Consider the following 20,176-nt stretch of genomic DNA (forward strand, 5'->3'; position numbering starts at 1 on the left):
TTATATTTGTGACAGTAAGTATAGGCCCTACGTAGACTTATATTATTGAATACAACATATCATAATGGCATAATTATAATGACACTTCAATACTGAACAATTCTAATTTTAGAATCTGCCAGTTTATTATCCGAAAAACCGACTATGGACTTTCACTTTTAAGCAGAACTTTACGGGACTCACACACTGTCAATCATACTTGTTTATCAATAAAATCTAACCACAAGACTAAGCATGGTGGTACAATACGCGCTAGATGCATACGTTCATCCACCAGCACAAAAGCGCCGCATTCCCTAGATAGTAGTGTAGCATGTATAGTTATAATGGTACCAGTACGCGTCGGGAGGATTTAAACAATAACGAGATCTGGGCGACCAATCACAAGCCAGATTCATTTTTAAAGATGCATTACATCATCACCAATTTTAGTTAGGCCAGAAATTGGCCTAACTCTCAAGGCAAAGTCAGTAGTCCACTTGGGAAGCTAACAAACAGAGGGCGTACGGTGACTGAAAAGATCAGTTGTGAAAATCTATCAATTGTGCACTCATTAATTAAATCAGAGTTTTAAGCTTAAATGTAATAGCCAGAGTAGTGCACAATTGGCAAGTGGACTACGGAGAAGTCTAACTGAAGATACGCACTGGGGTGTGGGGGATGGTGTTCATTCCCTGCTATATAAATTTCTTAATGTTGTTCAATTTCGTGTCACTCCTTTTTACCTGAATAATAATATTTACTTTATTTACTCACTAACTTAGCCTAGGCCTACTTACTTACCAATCCAAAAACATATTGCTTGCACCACACGTTTTTATCGTATGTGTATATTTTGGCATAATACACCTGCACCAGTTAGTTCTTAGCAACAACATGTACAGAGCACCTTACTGTGCAGTGACCCAGTGTCGTGTCAATTGGTATAGACAAATGCACACGACATGATGGTGGTTAGGTAGAGCTGAGACCAACCATAAATTATTTGTATGTTCATGCTGCAATGCATACAATCCAAATGTGATTATGGTTATTGATACATGTAGTAAATAAATGCGTGCCATATCCCAAATGGATATGTAGTGGTATGCCCGCATGCTGGTTAAGTTGCCGCTATCATCATGGCGATCATCAAAGGCCTTTCAATCGTAGGCCTGTTACTTGCAATATTGTTCGCATTCTTTGGCTTCGAACCATTTTCTCCTGAGAATGGCGATACAGATTGGACTATAATACCACGTAAGATTGCTGAACTTATCAATGCTACAATTGAAGCACAGATTTCAGAGGCATGTCGCCTGCCAGAAGAAAACCAAAGAACAGCTTATGATGAACCGGATACAGTTTTCAACGCGGTGAGTTTGAAAGGTATAGTCCTGGGAAACCTCTACCTATATAGGAACCATGTATCTGATTAGACATTATGTTATTCATGCAAAATGTATTTTGTTCAATACCACTGAGCTCCACTGCACGTTAATGTAACCTATTTATAGCCCTACCGGTAGCAATTCATAATGCTATATTGGCGGTAGCTATCATATACCGGTGTAAAATGACATACTTATAATAAGAGAATAAAGGTATTGTTTTTAGCCGATGGAGTGCATCTATCGCCGCGACATCATTATTTTAAGTAAATCAACGAGGCGAAGCCGAGTTGTTTTACGCCAAAAATAATGTGTCGCCCGTGTTATATGAGACGATAGATGCACGACAGCGGCTAAAAACAATACCTTTATTTTCATTCTTAAACACTTCAATTCAAGTAAAAATATGATAAGTATTACAAATTGTAATCAAAGTAAATCCTACATTTTGCAAGTATACCTCGGGCTTAAAATCGATCAGTCCCATTGTTGCTATGCGCCTCCGATTGGTTCAAATTGCGAGTACGCGTATCGCGTCGATGCACACGCGCTGACCCGTGTGATATCGTGTCATATCACATGGGTAAGAACCAATAAGATTGCAGGAACATTCTCAAGTGTTTAAGAATGCTATCTACTGCTGATGAGGGTGCGGATGACATACTTGGTATGCTATCTACTGCTGATGTGGGTGTGGATGACATACTTGGTATGTTATCTACTGCTGATGAGGGTGTGGATGACATGTGTTTTTATTGTGTTTGCTAAGGATCAATGTTATATAATATAATGAACAGAATAGGCCTTATGGAAATACAACACTGCTACTACCACATGTAATGCTAGCTAGTTGTATAGTTATACTAATAATACCATACCATAGCATACCAAGAAAGCCAATTACACGTGCATGCTAGCTTCTGTATGCATATACACAGTAATCATGGCAACGTACCAGTGAACTGTGAAAATAACTATGTTAATACCAGCATGACCTGGTCTCCAACAATTCCGCCATAACAGAACCCTGGGAACTGAACACTATTATTAAGGACATCTGCATAGCTTTTGCCATCAGTATTTACAATCCAGATGGAAATATCTTTGTAAAATTCAGGTGTCAAGGAGTCTTTGAAGCTTTTTATGTTTTTATTAACATAACATTATGTGGCCTACATGGATTTTTATTATTTATTCACCTGCTTTTCATTCTTTCTATTTCATAGGCGCAAATCGGGGGGAGGGGGGTGAATCCTCCTAATACTTTGATAAGGGATATTATGGTCCAAACAATCGTTGTTGATGCCTGTATGTGGTTTCTGATCAAAATAACCTCATATTTGAGCTTATTTGGACATTTCAACCTAAAAAGTGCCAATTTTTGCACTTTTCACACAAATTTGTTCCACTTTTGCACCATATTTCACCATTTTAGCTTCAATATGGCACATTTTTTGTACATTTAGCTGCACACATTTATGATCAAACTTATTTTTCCAACTCTATCCCCCAAAGGTCCTCAATGTCAAAAAGAAATATATGCTACTGTATATTTTTAAAATTATATATTTATCATTATATATTAGTAGTTTATTTATTTGATTTGATTTAGCATATCATCAAGAGTCAAAAAATATATTGCACAGAACATACACAATTTTATAAAATACAAATTAAAACATAAAATATTGACATGACAATATGCCAAGGATGTCCCTTAAAGTCAAAGACTTATTTCCTAAGGGGTCCTTAAAAATGTTTGTTTATAATAATTAATATATTTGCTTACTGATTTATATATTTTCAGACTGGATTAATCAGTAGTAAAGGTTATCCAGTAGAAAACTATGATGTCCAAACAGAGGATGGTTTCCTGCTTGGTTTAGTGAGAATACCACATGGAAAGACTAACTCAAAAGATAAAGGTAAAGCTTATTAGTGAAATATTAATAAGAGAATATATTTAAAGGAGTATTTCGTGATCCTGGCATTCTCTTTTTATGACATTTTTTCAGTAGATATCCACGAGAAAAGCTTATTTCCAAAATTTCAGTTGATTCCGATTTTGTGTTTGTGAGTTCTGCACGGTTATGTGTATTTCACTGCTCCATAGACAATGAGTTGTAATTTTGTTCTGGTGTAATTCAAATTTCACGATACTTTTGCCAAACGAATTAATCTGCAAGAAATTTTTTGTACATAAACATTATGTAGCCAGAGGTTTCCAGTGATATAAAAATCTCAACTTTTTTTGAGAAAAGTGGGGGGGGGATGAATATGATGCTGTTTAAGACTCATCTGAAATGAAAATATAAATCAAAACATTACGTTAGGTATTTTCACAGGTTCATGCTCCCCTGTCAGTGGCGTAGCCAGCACTTTTTTCAGAGGGTGGGCAAAGTGGGGAAAGACAACTTTTAAGGGGGAAAACTTCAATGACAAAAATGGTCAAAATGGGCTAAAAAGTACAAAAAAGGGCTAAATATCCTACATATCAGGGCGGCCAGCATCCCACAGGGGGGGCAAGACTTCTCACAAGGGGAGAAGTCTTGTAAGCCCCGACCATCTACTTCTATCAAAAGCCAAACATGTTGCACCATACATTCCGTGTGATGAAACATACTTCACATCATTTGTCCAAGATGTTGATGGACGTCCCCTTCCACGGCTCCCTGAAGAATCTGCTACTCAACTCCACCATCCTTTCTTACAATGTGGCCAAAGTAGTGCAATATCCTCACACTGTGGACTTTCTGATGTTTAAGTATGTGCCATGCCATGCACCAATCTTATTCAGGACCCAGATGTTTGTCTTCTTGTCTTTCCAAGATATACTCCCAACAGTCTCCTAAAACATTCAAAACATGTGATTCTAAACCATTAAAATGGACCTTTTTCTTCATTACCAGGTCAGAAACCATCAGTTTTATTACAGCATGGCATATTGGCTTGTTCCACTAACTGGGTAAGCAATCTAGCCAATGAGAGCCTGGCTTTCATCTTGGCAGATAATGGATATGATGTATGGATGGGTAATATAAGAGGAAACACGTACAGCAAGAAACACAAGCATCTGACAGAGGACCAGGAGCAATTCTGGGAGTGGAGGTAGGGCTTTGATGACTGAATTAATTGTCTTTGATTCACTTCAATCATCATTCTTTCATTCATTTACTCAATCACATCTTTATTCATTTTGTTTAGGCCCTATGCCATCAGCTGCTTGAATATACTTATGCAAACCATGTGTGTGATATATATGCATGCTATCTACTGTAGATAGCAGAAAAGAAGCATCAAACTGATTTTGAAAATGTGTACTCGGGGGCTGACTTTGATCAAGTGGACTTGGGGTGGATTTTGAAAAAGTGGACTTTTTTTCAAAATTTGGACCTTTTTTGACCAAAACCGCATCAAAACCCCCTCTATGGGAATTTTTGGGTAAAAAAAAGAGGAGTTTTTGGCCTCTGGTGATGTGGGGGCATCTTCCCCCTCGCCCCCTGGTTATGGGCATGTGTAGCATATGTGAATGCCTGAATAATATGCTGACATGGCTAAAAAAAGGTTGTCTCAAAGCCCATGGTAGTTTCAAAAATGAATGCAGAATAAATTTTTTTAAAAGATTTAAAAAATAAAATTAATTTTGAATGAAGATGTCATTTGCAAGTGTTCAAAAGTCCATAGCATAAAATTGTGGTTGATTTACACAATTGAAGTACAAATATCAATATTGCTAGATAGCATAGATCAACTTCTTTTTTGCTGTTTTTGTAGCACTATACATTCTCAATATATTTTTCTGGCTATATGCTATCCACCTTAGACAGACATGTTAGATAACGTACCGGGGTAGTTTAAAATACAATTTGCTATCTACTGTAGATAGCTTTAAAGTACAATATTCTAGCTACTGTAGAAAGAGAAGGGGAATAGAATCAAAATGCTTTCTACTGAAAATAGCTAAAATGTACTACATGCTATCTGATGCTGTCTACTGAAGATAGGAGTCAATGATGACATCTACAGTTGTACTTCTACAAAATATCTGAACAGAATACTTCATAAAGAAAAACAAAGAGTCAAAATAAATATATATGAGCAAAAATATCAACAACAAAAGCAAAAATCAAGTTTACAACTTTACATATTTTTATAATTTAGTGATTTATGATATAGGTTGGCCTATATCTAAAATGTTATGTTAAACTGATTATTTCAGTGCTGGTCTGTCACATTGGGCTCTCTCTCTCTCTCTAGGTGCCATATCCTAAGACGTTGGCGATCATGTCATGCCACAATTCTCTGTTATAAGCCATCTCCAGAAGCTCTGTCGCTTTATGTTCAGCTCCCCTTTCTTTTAGCCAGTCTTTCAGATTCGATAACCACATCACTCTCTTCCTGCCTCTGCTCCTTGTTCCTTCTATTCTTCCTGTCAATACTAGGTTCTCGAAACCATCCTTTCTGAGGATATGACCAAGGAATTTGAGCTGCTTAACTCTGATTTCACGTAACAGCTTCCTGTTCACATTTGCTCTTCTTAGGACATCGTCATTAGACACTTTATCAGTCCACGGGATCTTCATCATTCTTCTAAGGAACCACATCTCGCAGCTCTCCAATCTTCTTTTAATGTCTGTTGTTATTGACCATGCTTCACTTCCATACATTAATACAGGGACAACATAGCAGTTGAGTACCCGAATTCTGGTCTCTATACTGAGGGCACTGTTTTTTAGGATCTTGTCTAACTTTGAGAACGCAGACTTAGCCAGTGCAATCCTCCTCTTAATCTCCTTAATACATCTGGCATCTTCTGTGATTAGACTGCCAAGGTAGTTGAAGGAGGAAACTTGCTTAATTCTTTGATCTTTGACCTTCAATATGCATGTTGGGCTTTCAGTCTTTGATACCACCATACATTCTGTCTTCTTGCAATTTAAAGATAAACCTTTCCTCTCACTTTCCTGAACCACCACATCAAGAAGCCTTTGCAGATCCTCCTCAGACTCAGCTAATAGGACAGTGTCATCTGCATATCTTATGTTCGTGATGTTATGTCCACCTATACTGAGACCATTTTCCTTTTCTAGCTCCCTTAGAATCAGCTCACTGTAATAATTAAAGAGATCTGGTGACATCACACATCCCTGTCTGACTCCTCTCGTAATGCTTGTATATTCACTACAATCTCCATCCACCCTTATGCACGCTGTTTGGTTCCAATAAAGGTTCTGCAACAGTCGTAGATCATTTCCATGCAGGTCTAGCCTGCCAAGATCTTCAAAAAGCTGATCATGTCTCACCTTGTCAAAGGCTTTTGAGTAGTCAATGAAACACATGAAAACATCCTTCTGCATCTCTACCGCTCTCTCTGTTATCATTCTCAAGACATAAATCGCATTCCTGGTACCAGCATCTTCTACAAAGCCGAACTGCTCTTTACCAATCTCAGGTTTTATTCTACTTCTTGCACGGAGTAACAGGATTCTTAGAATTATCTTTGTAACATGGCTCATAAGGCTAATTGTACGGTGTTGTTCACAATCCACAGCGCCAGGTTTCTTGGGAAGAGCAATAAAGATTGATTTGCTCAGGTCTTCCGGAAATATCCCATCATCATACATTCTGTTGATGACTCTTGTCAGTTTCTCAATTCCATAATCCTCTAATGCTTCAATCATTTCAACAACTATTCCATCTGGCCCAGCAGCCTTATTTCTGCTCATCATTTTTATAGCTGGTCGAACCTCTGACTGCAATATCTTTGGACCCTCAATAGAACCGGGAAAGCTTGGCAAACCATCCCTTACATCGTGAAATAACTCCCCAACATATTCAATCCATCTTTTCATTACATCATCTTTCCCTACCAGCATATTACCATTCTTTGCCTTGATGCACCCAGAGCTTGAACAGCCTGATTTCCTGCCTGATATCTCATTTATCCTCTGGTACACATTTCGATTCTCTCCAAATTGACTCTCAATTTTGGCACATTCACTATTCAGCCAGGTCTCTTTGGCCTCCTTGCAACGTTTCTTTATCTGCCTGTCCAACTCTCTATATTCTTTCGAATCCCTGTCCATGATCTTTTGCCTGTCTCTCATCATTGATAGAATTTCTTCTGTCATCCACTTACTTTTACTTTCTCTCTTCTTCTTTGGCAGGCATTCCTCTGCTGTTTCAACCAAGATATCCCTCATTGATTCCCATGTCATCTCTTCTCCTTCGTCTGTAAGTTGCTCAAACCTGTTCTCCACTTTGATGGAATACTCCATTCGGATCTCTGGTTTCTTCAGCTGTTCAAAATCTACCTTCTTTGTGATCTTCGCTCTCTTCAACTTTCTCAGCTTACAACGAAGTGTGCATACTACTGGAATATGATCACTTCCGCAGTCTGCCCCTGGATGTGTCTTCGCATGTTTCACTGCTCTTCTAAATCTGTCATTAATGGTTATGAAATCTATCTGGTTCCTTGTGCGATCCCCAGGGCTCTTCCATGTATATATTCTTCTGGGGTGCTCCTTAAACCAAGTGTTTGTGATTACCATGTTGTTTGCTTCACACCACTGCACCCATCTATCACCACGCTCATTTCTTTCTCCAAGTCCAAACTCGCCTACTGTTTTGCCATCTTGTCCTTGCCCCACCTTTGCATTCAAATCTCCCATGATCAGTTGTATTTCATCTGATTTGCACTGAGACTTTGCTTCCTCCAGTTTATCATAAAAAGCATCAATCTCCTCTTCTGTGCTCTCTGCTGTGGGAGCATATACCACAATAACAGATATATTGAAAGGTTGTCCTTGTAGTTTGACCAGCAAAACTCTCTCACTTACATCCAATAGCCCAGCACACATTTAGCCATATCTGCATCTAGCATTAGCCCAACTCCTTTCTCATGCTTGTCACCACCTGCATAAATCATCTTGAAGTCATCGATTTTGAAGTCTCCATTATTTGTCCACCTGGTTTCATTTATTCCTAGTATGTTGATTTTAAGTCGGGTCATCTCTTGCTTAACATTTTCGAGCTTCCCACTCCGGCTGGTTAAGAGTTCGCACATTCAGGTTCCAACTCTGATGATCTTACTTTTTCGCAAGATGACCTTACTATTTCGAACAGTAGCTAGCTGACGGTCTGGGCCCACCTGCTCTCCATGGGACACCCTACCGGGCGAGGAGCCGTCCACATTGGGTTCCACAGCCCCCTTCACGCCGTTAGTCTCTAACATCAAATTGTGACCTTCCATGATTATTCTTGGGAAACAATAAGTGAAGTGGTATCCCGTTGCCTTCTTCACTGCAGCATTGACAGCCGTGTTTGGGGTTGCCAAAACGCCCATCACTAAATCGAGTACTGCCGATATCCTTGAATATATTAAGGAGCGCCAAGAACTCGTACTACATCGCTGCTGCTCGATGCAGGGCTAACCATGTATCAGGGTTATTCCAGTTAAAATCCACACTACCTCTGTGGAAGATTTTAGAAATATCTTCAACAGGGGGAGTATGAATTTCAAATGAAATGAACACATTAGGCAGTGCCACTTGAGTTTCATACACCCTCTGAGAAAGATTCAACCTGAATTCATTCATTCATTCATTCATATTTTATTTTGCCAATCACCAATTAATAATACAATGTACAAATGTAATTCAATAATGATAAGCAGAAGCAATAATAGTGATAATGATAATAAAATCATGGTAATAAATAACTAATATAATAACAATAGTAACATTGAATCAACCTGAAAATATAGGGTTAAATCAGGTGATTGACGAGGACCCTGCTAAACGCGGAGCGTGGGGGTGCAGGGCCCTCTTAAATAGTTACCAAACAGACAGGCATACAGACAGACAGACAAACACAAAACAGATGATCCGATTTAACACGAGGATGATAGTTAAGATAGAAGGAATGAAGTTGAAGTAAAACTATGGCTCCTGAAGACTAAGGATGAGAGGGTGTGAGCAAGTACTTACTAAAAAAATGGATTGAACTAAAGTACAAAAGAAGAACGAAATGTATCGTGAAGGTATTAGATGCCCTCTGTGTAACCACAAATGATATATTTCTTAAAGTTGGATTTGAAGGTAGCAAGAGTCCGAGTCAATTTGAGAGAAGAAGGGAGTTCTTTCCATAGTATGGGACCTTGCGTTTTGGAAGAATTGTTTGCAAGGGTAGTGTTAGAAGGAAAGATAACATGTTCGTGAACATTCCTTGTATTGTAAGAGTGAGACAGAGTGAGAGTGTTGAAAAAGTTGTCAGGGACTAGATCCGGAGGAAGAAGGTCATTATGAAATTGATACATGAATGAAGCCAGTTGGAGTCTATAGAGATCACGAACTTTCAAAGTGCGTAGTGAAGAGAAGAGCGGGGCGGTGTGGGCAAGCCAGGGGGAAGGGGTACAGCTTCTGATCACTCTCTTTTGAAGAAGAAATGCAGAGTCTAAGTTGGCATTGTTAGGATCAGCCCACACGAGGGCCCCATAGGATAGATAGGGAAGAACCAGAGAGTTGTATAGAGTGGTAAGTGAACTAGAAGGAAGAAAATGGCGGACCTTTCGAATCACACCGTTGTATTTAGAAACAATCTTAGAGACATGTTGGGTATGTGAGTGCCATGAGAGATTATGATCTATTAATAGGCCTAGGAATTTAGTTGTATTAACATTTTCAATTGGGGTATCATCTATTTTAATATCATATTTAATATCAGGCTTACTACTATGTTTATTTTTAAATATAATATAATTAGTTTTCTTTATGTTTAGTGATAATTTATTCAGTTTAAACCAGTTTGATATTATTTTTAGATCCCTATTTATGTTTTGTTGGAGTATCTGAGGGTCAGAGTGAGAAAATAAAATGTTTGTGTCATCTGCAAATAAAATGAAGTGAGGAGTGGAAGTAGTGCAAGGGAGGTCGTTGAATCTTCCCCAGAGGTAGAGTGAGTTTCAAATGGAGCTGACTAATGTGTTAATTCCATTTGAAATCCACACTCCCCCTGTGGAAGATATTTCCAAAATCTTCCACAGGGGTAGTGTGGATTTTAAATGGAATAGCCCATTGACCTCTTTTTTTTTTCTTTCAGTATAGATGAGATGGCCAAGTATGACCTTCCAGCCATGGTGGATCACATTCTCAATACAACAGGCCATAGCCAGATTTCATACATCGGTCATTCACAAGGCACTACAATGGCATTTGCTGGTTTATCCATAAGCAAGGAATTGCAGAGTAAACTCAATCTTTTTGTAGCTCTTGCACCAGTGGTGTATACATCTCATATGACCAGCCCATTGCTTGATTTTGCCAAGCCATCAATGTATCGTCCATTATTTGTAAGTAAAAGGAATTGTCTAAAATTTATTCACTTGATTAGATCCCCAAAAGTCATTTTGTTTTATATCTTATCACAAATTCCAAAAAATAAGACATGTGGGCATGGAATCAGAAAATTTGATACCCTTTGGAGACTAAGGGGTGAATTTGATATCCCTAGCGGGACTAGAAGAGACTTTTGGAATATGATAAGTTACTATGATATTCCCAGAGAGTCATTTTTTTGGTTTTGATACCCCTAGTGGGAGTCTCGAGACTAGCGCTAGTCTCGCTTTTCCCCCCGGATCCAGTGGCGTAACTAGGGTTGGTAGCGCCCGCGGCAAAATTGGCGCCCCTACCCACCCCCGCGCGAAATTTTGGACAAATAAGGCCTACCACTAATTAATTTTGGTTACTAAAAGTTGAATATTGGTCTCAAAATGATTTTGTACTGAAATGCGCAAAATTTTTGATTTTCGTCGCTTGGAGGGGCGCAGAATTGATGCTGAATTGATCAATTTGGCGCCCCCTAAGGATCGAGCATGGGTACCTGGCCAGAATCCAAGTACAAGTACCCCCCCCCCTCCAGGTGTTTGCAGGAACCATTTGGTTCTGATGAATTATCTACTGTGGAGAATTTAGAAATTAAAGAAAAATTTTTTTTAATCAAGCAAGCTTTTTTTCAAGAACCCTTATGAATACTTTGATCCCGGACTTTAAGGGTTCTCACCTAAATTCTATAACCCTGAATGTATTATTAGATTCTTTTAACAATAATTTTTAAATAATTAAAATTATGTTTTTGAAATTTAAAGTGGCAGTAATCACATCAAACTTATTAAAATGTTTTCATTTTACCAGGATGCTCTCAGGTTAATCGGCATGTATGAACTTCTCCCAAAAAAGGAAATTGGTGATTTTTGGGCCAATACTATATGCAGCCATGACCATGCAGTTGTCCTGTGTAGGAGTCTAATATTTCTTTTTGGTGGTTTTAGTTGTCAACACATGAACACTACAAGAATACCTGTGTATATATCTAATTCACCAGCGGGGACTTCATTGAAGAATGTTGAACACTGGGCACAGGTAGGTACTAAATCTTTAGCTTTCTTTGTGACAAAACTATGTCATCAGGTGATCCTTTGTTCTCAAAACAATAAAATATACAATTGGGCTATTCCAGTTGGAATCCATACAACCCCTATAGAAGATATGACCTTTATCTCCCACACAGGGGGTGTCCTATGTCTTCCATAGGAGGGTGTAAGGATTTTCACTTTAATAGCCCACTTTACCACCTGGATATCCAGTGGTGCCAACACAGCGCCTTAGGTGCACAATTGGGCTACTTGGCGATCACTTGTTGCTACTCACAAAACCGTGCCGCTACTTGCCTAAAATTGGGCTGCTGTGCAAATTAAGTCAGGTTGCGGCAGTATTTTTGATGTATTTTCCTTTCAATTTAGCCGATCTATAAAGGTTTTGAGTCTCCGAAACTCCCAATCGCAATTACAAAGTGTTTTGTGACCATTTATTGATCGGCCCGTAACTTTCCATTAAGTACCGGTAGTTTTTAAGTCAAGTACTTTTCCACCCAATTGGGTGATTTGGGTTTTAAATGAGTAAATCCGCCCAAATATCCCGGGTATTGTGCGCTTTTTTTGGAAGCTCAAAAATTATGTCACAAAACTATGTCATCAGGTGATCCTTTGTTCTCAGAACCATAAAACATTTCAATTGGGCTATTCCAGTTGGAATCCATACACCCCCTATAGATGATATGACCTTAATCTCCCACAGAGGGGGTGTGGATTTCAAATAGAGTCACCCATTCAGGTAACCCCATTTGAGACTCACACTCTTTATGCGAAAGATTAAGGTCATGTCTTCCATATATGGATTTTCACTGGAATAGCCCATTTTTACCACCTGGATCAACTTGAACTACTTGACACAACAGGGAAGTGAAACTCACATTTTGAAATGGCATATTACATCCAGTTGAAACACAGTCCCATGTACACTCTGGGTATAGCTTCTACATGCTATCCACTGTAAAGCTTGATCTCATATGTATCTTAGGCCCTTCACACTAAATTCTTAGTTTACTGTTAACCGCCCGCGTCCAAGATTGAAAATTGCAAAATATTTAATTATTTTATTTTTATTTTGGATTTTCTCCTTTAAAATAACTTCTAATGACTTTTACTTGCTACTTTCTAACATGAATCATATCAACAATAATGATGAGTAAACAAACAGCATAACTGCACCTTATACTACGTGTAAAAGTAAGCATATTAATAAAATAATTAAATGCCGACTCCTGTCAAAACGGGTTGATAATTGGTTGTGATAACTAATACTAAATAAAGAAAATAATAGATAATTAATAATTAAAAGACACCTCATCCTATTTTTAAAATCATGAACAGTAAACTCAGAATCAATTGTGAAGAGCCTTATAAGTGTGTACACAGCTAATAGCTTTTTATGGTTTAGAAAAATGCTGCTATAACCTGTGCTATATGCTATCTACTGTAGATAGCCTAAATATAAATATATGATATCTACTGTAGGTATAACTAAAATGGGTTGATTTGATAGTATTCTGGTAAATAAGGCATATACGAATCAAATGCCTTATACTCAGTGGCAGCACCAATGGGGGGGCTCCCCAGTCAGAGATCCCCTATTAAAAAAAAAAAAAACAACCATTTTTGAAGCAATTATGCAGAAATGTCATGAGTTTTGGCCCCCTTGAAATTCACTTTCCCCAATGCCTGCCCCTTCAATTTATTTTGGTGCTGCTACTGCTTCTTCTGAAGATAACCTACAATGGTACATGTTTAACCTTTATTTTTTACTTTTACCATGCAGGTAGTGTACTCTGCAAGCATTGCTAGATTTGATTATGGTGATGATGAAAACATTAAACACTATGGTCAGGTGAGGAAACAAAGTTTTGGGCTATTCAGTTGAAATCCATACACCCCCTATGGAAGACATATCTTGCTATTGTATTTATTCTTCTTCTATAATTTTGTTTATCTTAATTATTTAATACTAACTTTTGTAAAGGGTGCCACAACAACATGCTCTGCGTTCAGTGGCATCCTCATCATTTTCACCATATTATACAACGTTTGTAAAAGCTTTTTTATATTGTAATTATTTAATGGATGGAATTTGATGAAATAAAACTAAACTGAACTGACATGACCTACTTAATTTCCAACATAGGAAGTGGCAATTTCAAATGGAGTCCCCCACTCGGGTAACCCCATTTGAAATTCACACTCGCTGTGTGGGGGATTATTAAGGATATATCTTCCATAGGGGGTGTATGGATTTCAACTGGAATAGCCCAATTACAGTACTCGGCAGGGGGAGTGGGAGTTTTAACAAAATATTTCTGGTCCCCCCCCCCCAGTCAATATTTTTGGACACCTGGAAATCTGGCAAAAATGCATTTTGAAAATGTTTTGAAATTTTGTCAAAAACTTTGGTCAAAATCAATTAATGGCCAATTTTACATAGTTATAGGCGAATTAAACAAATTTAAACACTGGTTTGGTCGGCCTGTAAAATGTTTTTTTTTTGTTGCCTGATCTCTCAGTATTGTACATTCCCCTAATGAATATGTTTTTACATGTTGTTTTCCAGAATAAACCACCAATGTACCAGATGCATGACATAGACATCCCGGTGGCTCTTTTCTACGGGGCAAAAGACATTCTAGCACAACCAAAGGATGTTTACAAACTTTTATCGCAGCTGAAAAATGTTATTTATAAGAAAGAAATTGAAACATACGGACATTTAGATTTTATATGGGCTGTTGATTCTGTAAATTATGTGTATAAAGATGTACTTAAAATTCTTGGAGGAATTTATAATGGATAGAAACTAACTGAAGCCACTTTATAAGAAAAATGTGTTTTAGTATGAGGACTCCGGAACTCCCAACTTTCATTTTGCCAAGGGTGCGTGGCGCACAGTGTCATCGCCCCGATATCTTCATGGCAGAAATCGCCATGGTAGGTTGAATCAACAGCCACGCATGGCTACTAAGTATTTTGTTCCGACCTGTTAAATAGTTTTGAGACGCATAATGGGCCGAGGGACATCGGACTTAGGCTATTGACAATAGCCTGGTAACTGACCTCTCTACTGTGTGTGAGCGAGCATGGGATATGCCATGAGGTCATCTGCTTTTAGACTGCCTCCACGTGAGGCCTATGCTGCGCTATAGTTCGGCACATATAAAATCAGAAATTTTGTCAGTTTTTGAGCTCAATACGCACGATTCTTTCTCAATACACAGCTAACGACTATCATATCCTTTTAACACATATGTTCAAGAATAAAAAAAATATGGGAGATATTCATCATTTTCTACCCCGGTATCCAAAGATTATCGTCTGAATATCAAATCGTGCATAGCACATTTCATGTGTATCTATCCCGGGTATTGATTTTAGCATCTCTGCTGTACCAAGTAATTATTAACCAGGCGATGTCGGTATGCGGCGTGGAACCAATAACCTTGCGAACTCAGAACTGATTTTGTGACAAGTATGTGGCATCTGAACTGAAATTTCAATGCGTCTTTGTGTTTATGGTGAACTGAAATCGAGCCAAATAATAGATTGCAGAGCTACAAAAATTCTGTTTCCAAAGCTACAACTTTTGAGAAGTTTGGGGCTGTGCAATAATTGAGATGGTGGATAAAATGTCCAAATGGCAAGCAAAAATTGGCTTGCACCCCCCTTTTTTGGCCTGCCAAAAATCCTTGCTGCCACCCCCCCCCTTTTTAAGGCTACAATACTCAAAAACAGTTTGTCTTTTCACTATTGGATATTACATCACAGATAAATGTGCAAAAGGCTGGAAGTTATATTAAATTTGCTTTAAAAATCAAAATTATTTCCTTTTCACTGTAAATTACACTATTCTTACTTAGATCGTCAAATACAATGTAGGTATAGATGAATATTCTGTGATTAATCTGAACCTTAATAATTTTATCACCATTATGCATGTGCAGGCGGCGGATGACATGATCGAGCCGGCAACTCGTGAAACCGCCCGGCCGTATGGCATTTTCCATATACTCGGTTAGTTTTGTGGGGTTCATTATCGAACCCCAACGGTTTTAGCTTGTATTTATATTATTTATCAACATAGGCCTATTTGTTTGTGATATTTCAAGCGTTTTAAAATTTCAAAATAACCCCATTCAATTACACGGTTGACGATGAAAATTTACTGAATTCAGGGACTGCACGTCATACACCACCTGTGCATGTGTGCCTCATTTTCTGGTAGTGGTTTCATCTCAAAGTATTGGGCAAGGTTGCTACAAATGTTTCACTGCACATCATACACTGGGCTATACCATTTAAAAACCCCACTCTGCGGAAGATTTTAAAAATATCTTCCACAGGGGGAGTATGAATTTCAATAGGAATGAACACATTAGTAGCTCCATTTAAAACTCACCCCCTCAGTGAAAGATTCAGGTTGATTGCATATGAAAAAATAAATTGTTTGGTTGCCTTTGGGTCAGTCCATATCAAAACAGATTGAGTGTACACCCACCCTCTTGGATTTTGCTCTCCTTTGGCTCAGGGTACCTTTCATGGATCCCTAGGTGAGGTCACAAGAAAAAATTCAAATTCCATTTAGTTTTGCGAATGGCGGGCAATCAAAGTTTGGCGACCTCGACCAAAATTGGGAATTTAAGGGGTCCAAATGACAAAGTGCTCTCTTTGAGGGGCACTTTCTTCTTAATTGAATCAGTTATGATCCTCTTTTTGAATGTGGTCACTCACTGGCTGTGTCTGAAATACCTAATGCCAAAAAAGATAGATTTGAATTTCGTTGGGATTTCAGAGGGGTCAAAATCAACAATTCGTACTGTTCAATCAAATTATCTTGATTTTGAAGGACCCATGATAATGTCACAGTGCACTTATAGGTCCTAATTATGTTCAGAATGGATTAACCATATGCCAATGTCTATGAGCAATTCAAAAAAAGAGAAATTTCTAGACCCCTACAGAATTTTAGGCCACCCCTAAAGTGGTTCAGCCACAAATGGCACTTAAAATCGGCAAATTTTGAGCCCTAATAACTTTAGGTGTACACCAGATATGAATTTCTAGTCTTTTGCATCTGAAAGAATGTAGTTTAATGTTACTAGGAACATAAGATTTGTTTTGTATTTTTGTGTTTTAGTATTAAGTTGACGCTTTCAAAAATAGTCATTTTTGCCTAACATACCATGCATACAGGATGCCAATTTTAGTATGATATTTTTTTATATTTTTGATCACTTTATAGCCATTTGTATTATTTATCCTGATATTTCAAGTTGCTCTTGAGTCAAGTAATAAGAAAAAACTACTTTTTAATCCTCTGTATGGATTTTTAAGGGGTCAAAAATGCACTTCCTGGCAGCGATGCACATGCAAAGTACAGGTTGGGGGTCAAATTTTCAGAATGCTCCCAATTATGTCAAGTAATATATCAAATTACTCGTATGGTCATGAGGATTCCAAAAATGTATCGTTTGTTATGTGTCAGACCTTTCAGGAGGCGCTATGACGAAAAAATGTTCATAGGTCAACGACCTTTTTGAATTCTGACCATAGTTAACAACGTCTGATCTTGGTAATTTTGGTGTCTAATTATATATGTTTTCTTGCATGAGAAATACAACTAAGCAAATTAAAAAACTATACAAGGAACCGATGACCCTCTTTTGCAATATGTCTGCCAAAAGCGTCCATATTGTAATAAGGAGGTCATTGGTTCCTTGTACAGTTTTTAAGTTATGAAGTTGTATTTCTCATGCAAGAAAACATAATTAGACACCAAAATCGGACGTTGTTAACTACTGTGTAATAACAGGATAAATAAGACAATGATCAAAAATAGAAAAAAGGGTATGTTGAAATTGACATTTTGTACCCATAACCTGTACATTATTAGTCAAAAATTGGGATTTTTGGGACCATCAACTTAGTAACAAAACACAAAAATACAAAACAAATCTTATGTTCCTAGTAACATTAGACTACATTCTTTCAGATGCAAAAGACTAGAAATTCATATCTGGTGTACACCTAAAGTTATTAGGTGTCAAAATATGCAGATTTAAAGCGCCATTTGTGGCTGAACCACTTTAGGGGGGCCTATAATTCTGTAGGGGTCTAGAAATTTCTCTTTTTTTAAATTGCTCATAGACATTGGCACATGGTTAATCCATTCTGAACATAATTAGGACCTATAAGTGCACTGTGACATTATCATGGGTCCTTCAAAATCAAAGATAATTTGATTGAACAGTACGAAGTGCTGATTTTGACCCCCCCTGAAATCCCAACAAAATTCTGAAATCAATCTTTTTTGGCATTAGGCATTTCAGACACAGCCAGTGAGTGACCACATTCAAACAGAGGGTCACAACTGATTTAATTAAGAAAGTGCCCTCAAAGAGAGCACTTTGTCATTTGGACCCCTTAAATTCCCAATTTTGGTCGAGGTCGCCAAACTTTGATTGCCCGCCATTCGCAAACGAAATGGAATTTGAATTTTTTCTTGTGACCTCACCTAGGGATCCATGAAAGGTACCCCTGAGCCAAAGGAGAGCAAAATCAAAGAGGGTGGGTGTACACTCAATCTGTTTTGATATGGACTGACCCCTTTCCAAGACAAAAATTTGGAGGGTCGGTAGGTCGATATTTTTTTTCCATGGGCACTTCCTCCATTTTGAAAAGGCTAGTATTGACAAATTCTTGATCATTTCACTTTTTTTTAAATGTATTTTTGGACAGAATTTAAATGGAAATACTTCTTATTTTTAATCAAATATGCATTTAATAAATGAAATGAGTGAATAAATATAATATGTCCTTGATACTGTCCAAATTTAAGGTTTCTTCTAAAAAGTGATAAAAAAAAACAGACCCCAAGATTGATTTTTTAGGTCGGTCAGTGGAGGGCAACCAAAATAATATTCATTCCATTTGAAATTCATACATCCCCTGTGGAAGATATTTCCAAAACCTTCCAGAGGGAATGTGGATTTTCCAAATATCATGGCAAACTGGCTTAAAAATAGGCCTACTCAGAATAATCCAAAATATCTGCCACTATTAAACAACTATCCAGCATTTGGCAAACACAAAAATGTTCTTAAAAACACTGAAACATGTTTATAACATTTAAATGTTGGGCTATAAATATGAAGGTCATGAAAACGTGTTATTTGGAAAAAACACACCAAATATTGGTATAAAACTAATTTTTGACAAACATTTTTGTTATATATTCCAAATAATTGGTCAACTCATAAAATGTTTCATACAAAATTTTGGATTATTAATAAAAAATCCTGTAAAAAGGAATGGGGTGCTTTGATGCGAGGTGCTGAAATTGCTACCCAACACAAACACAAAACATTGTTTGCTGAGATTTCTTGAATTATGCGGAAGTAGAGGGCAGCAAACAGAATTTGATAGTTGTCAGGGAATGTCAGACACTATTTTGGTTGAGGCTTTGTCACTGAAGAACAATTCTTTTTCTCAGAAACCCATTTCCCTCAACCAAAAAAAACACACCCCAAAATTTGATGGGAGGCTTGGTGAAATCACCGAAAATAACGAGCCAATAACTTTTAAATAAATATTGTGGGAAAAAATCATAGCATACCCGAATTTTCTGCTATTTTCATTGCAACAATGGAACTGAATAAAAATGGGATTAAATGAAAGCAATTTGGAATCAAATTGGAACAAAAATGGAAATGAAACTTAATTGAATTGGAACTGAAAACGGCCAATACCTGTACTTTAGCTCCCGATTTGATTCAAGACATTGTCGAAATCGGTTGAGAAATAAAGAAACCATGATCCAAAACCCAAGGAAGTTAAAATCAATTTCCACTTGTTTTAAGGGGTACTACACCCCTGGCCAATTTTGTGTCTATTTTTGCATTTTTCTCAAAAATTATAGCGCATTGGTGACAGGTAAGATATGTATATTATAGGGGCAAGGACTACAACTACTGCACTGAAAATTCAGCAACTCAAGGCAAGTAGTTATTGATCAAATATTAGGTTTCCCTCATTTTTGACTAACTCCACAACTGTTGCCTGTGCTGAAATAAAATTTCCAGTGCAGTAGTTGTAGTCCTTGCCCCTATAATATACATATCTTACTTGTCACCAATGCCCTATAATATTTGAGAAAAATGCAAAAATAGGCACAAAATTGGGCAGGGGTGTAGTACCCCCTTAATCAATAAAAGCACAATAGTTCAAATGGAGCAAACTGCAACTTGGATTTGCATCTTCCCGAGTTTTAGAATAGTCCCATTTCTTGAACGATTTCCACAAATGTCTCAATCCCAAGCTAAAAGATACCCTATTATATAAGTATATTGCTTCGTTTAGGATATTCAGG

At 37.6% G+C, this 20,176-nt stretch overlaps 1 protein-coding gene across 1 annotated transcript; it reads left to right on the forward strand.

Annotated features, from left to right (window-relative positions):
* The first annotated feature begins 919 nt into the window (after positions 1 to 919).
* On the forward strand, positions 920 to 16,261 carry LOC140171566 (gastric triacylglycerol lipase-like). Its single transcript, XM_072194842.1, has 7 exons — positions 920 to 1,355; positions 3,178 to 3,295; positions 4,280 to 4,478; positions 10,470 to 10,719; positions 11,561 to 11,788; positions 13,583 to 13,651; positions 14,369 to 16,261. Exons 1-7 carry the CDS (start codon positions 1,122 to 1,124, stop codon positions 14,606 to 14,608), a joined length of 1,338 nt encoding a protein of 445 aa, XP_072050943.1. The 5' UTR covers positions 920 to 1,121; the 3' UTR covers positions 14,609 to 16,261.
* Positions 16,262 to 20,176: the final 3,915 nt, after the last annotated feature.

This window comes from Amphiura filiformis, chromosome 15, assembly GCF_039555335.1.
Source record: "Amphiura filiformis chromosome 15, Afil_fr2py, whole genome shotgun sequence".
Taxonomy (NCBI): Eukaryota; Metazoa; Echinodermata; class Ophiuroidea; order Amphilepidida; family Amphiuridae; genus Amphiura; species Amphiura filiformis.

What these genes read in the sequence shown, in the direction of transcription:
- LOC140171566 (XM_072194842.1), top strand. Translation starts at nt 1,122, where the DNA reads ATGGCGATCATCAAAGGCCTTTCAATCGTAGGCCTGTTACTTGCAATA. An exon ending in CGGATACAGTTTTCAACGCG is followed by an intron (nt 1,356 to 3,177) that starts GTGAGTTTGAAA and finishes ATATATTTTCAG; the next exon opens with ACTGGATTAATCAGTAGTAA. An exon ending in GAGCAATTCTGGGAGTGGAG is followed by an intron (nt 4,479 to 10,469) that starts GTAGGGCTTTGA and finishes TTTTTCTTTCAG; the next exon opens with TATAGATGAGATGGCCAAGT.